General features: G+C 34.2%; 1 protein-coding gene across 2 annotated transcripts in view; it reads left to right on the forward strand.

The window, feature by feature from the left end:
* Window positions 1-1,393, forward strand: part of LOC119593097 (serine/threonine-protein phosphatase PGAM5, mitochondrial-like) — a 6,835-nt gene extending 5,442 nt beyond the window's left edge. Inside the window, exons 4-5 of one of the 2 annotated variants that reach the window (XM_037942061.1) lie at window positions 219-352; window positions 798-1,393. In XM_037942061.1, coding sequence (XP_037797989.1) covers window positions 219-352; window positions 798-948 — 285 coding nt within the window. In that variant the 3' untranslated portion in view covers window positions 949-1,393. The remainder of the gene's footprint in view (window positions 1-218; window positions 353-797) is intronic. The other variant, XM_037942062.1, reaches the window with a different exon arrangement.
* The last annotated feature ends 540 nt before the right edge of the window (window positions 1,394-1,933 follow it).

The raw sequence follows: 1,933 nt of genomic DNA on the forward strand, positions 1-1,933 counted from the left end.
TTATGTATGTAATGTATTGTGAAGACTCTTGATCATGATGTTGATAAATAGATTATTATATATTATTACAGCAAGATTTTTCTTGTAGATATATGAATGTATGCATTTCAAGTGAATATATATTTTTGTAATATAGATTATATAAACCAATTTAATATATCAACACATATTTAACATTTATGAATAAGAAAAGATAATGGTAAGCCCATTTCTCTCAGAAGTTTTACGTTGATGGCTCACGCATCGAAGCTGCCTTCAGAAAATATGTCCATAGAGCTCCAGCCTCCCAGGAAAAAGATAGTTATGAGGTCTTTGTGTGTCATGCCAATGTTATCAGATACTTTGTGTGCAGGTCAGTGGTTTGTCTCTGTCATTACTGAAGGTATAATGAGATATTTCCAATTTTTATGATAATGGAGGGTTGATGGATAGTTTCTTTGGCAATGGAAATTGTAAATGTTAATGGAAACATATTATTTATTTTTTGTTTGTGGTTTTTAATGCACTACATGATAATTTACTGAAATGGTTATTGATTGTCTTTTCATAGGCTATATATTGAAGTACTGTTAAAGTCATAATCAGAAATGAAGTGAATCATCCGTTTGAAATTCTTAAGATTGTTGTCAGTGTAGCCTTTTTTCATTTTGTAAATCATAGATCAAAGTTTTGGATGATAGAATACATACATATTTAGAGATATTAAGTTCATTGGTATTGCTTTTCAAAGGGATCATTAATATATCTTTAACTAGAGGATATACATTTATAGAACCCCCAAACCTTGTCTGTTACAGAGCTCTCCAGCTGCCCCCAGAAGCCTGGTTGCGCCTCACCCTGCACAATGGCAGCATGACACACCTTGTAGTTCGACCAGACGGCCGGGTAGGCCTTTGGCAACTAGGAGAGTGTGGGTACATGCCTCCTGAGAAGCTCTCTCGAACGTAGAGCTCTCAGCTTCTGTATTCTTTTGCATTGCACTCTGTGTAGACCATAAAATGTGTGTGCAGACCATATTGGAAAAGACGAACTTAATGAATTACTAAGGAATTGATGGCATCTGGCAACTAAATTTTATTCTAAGCTGTTGGCACTTTTAATGAGAGACGCTGTTGATTCACAAATATCTCAGGAAGGTGAACATATGATTTTAACCTTTTCAAGGACCAGGATATCATTCATGTTTTCCTCGATGTTTTAAATTTTTGCCTTGATTAGCAATTTTAGGATGATGACTTGAATTTGATAGCTCAGATTAATCAAATGATTAAATTCTTTTCTTGTGATAGTGATTTAAAGTATAACCTGATTCTAGGTCCTATGGATAATGAGGGTAATACGTGTATACTGCACAATATATATACATTTCCTTTTAATAAAATATTATATTTTATGAGTGTTTGATTACCATGTTCTTATCCCCTTGGAGCCTACTTTTGCTAGTAGTTGATAGAAACGTTAAAAAAAGTAAGGATTAGCACCTGGGTTTCATTTCTCCACAAAGTTTAGTCATGGCTAGTCTGCCATATAATCAGCTAGACCGCTGTGTTTTGAACTATACCAAGAGGAGGAAAGTTTGGTGAAAGTACTTGTCAAAGTCTCAAGTGCTGCATTCCTTGTGGCTGCCAAAAGCATAATCAATACCTTGATAAGGCTGTTGAGGGTTGAAGTCAAGTTTTGTCAATATTAGACAATTAAATATTACGTACATAAATAAACTTGTTGCTCTTTACAAGAATAGAATATTGAATTGTAATGGTACACCATCTAAGTTCAGTTTTACTGAATAACCTTTCGTGGCAGTTTTAAATCTGGAATTTCCCTTTTTCCACTTTACCACCTGCAAAAAAAAAAAAAAAGTCTGGATTTTTATTGAACAGAGACAGAGCCACTCCTTTATCTCTCTCTGTGATTTTAACCTGCTGGTAGTGTG

Source organism: Penaeus monodon, chromosome 31, assembly GCF_015228065.2.
Source record: "Penaeus monodon isolate SGIC_2016 chromosome 31, NSTDA_Pmon_1, whole genome shotgun sequence".
Lineage (NCBI taxonomy): Eukaryota > Metazoa > Arthropoda > Malacostraca > Decapoda > Penaeidae > Penaeus > Penaeus monodon.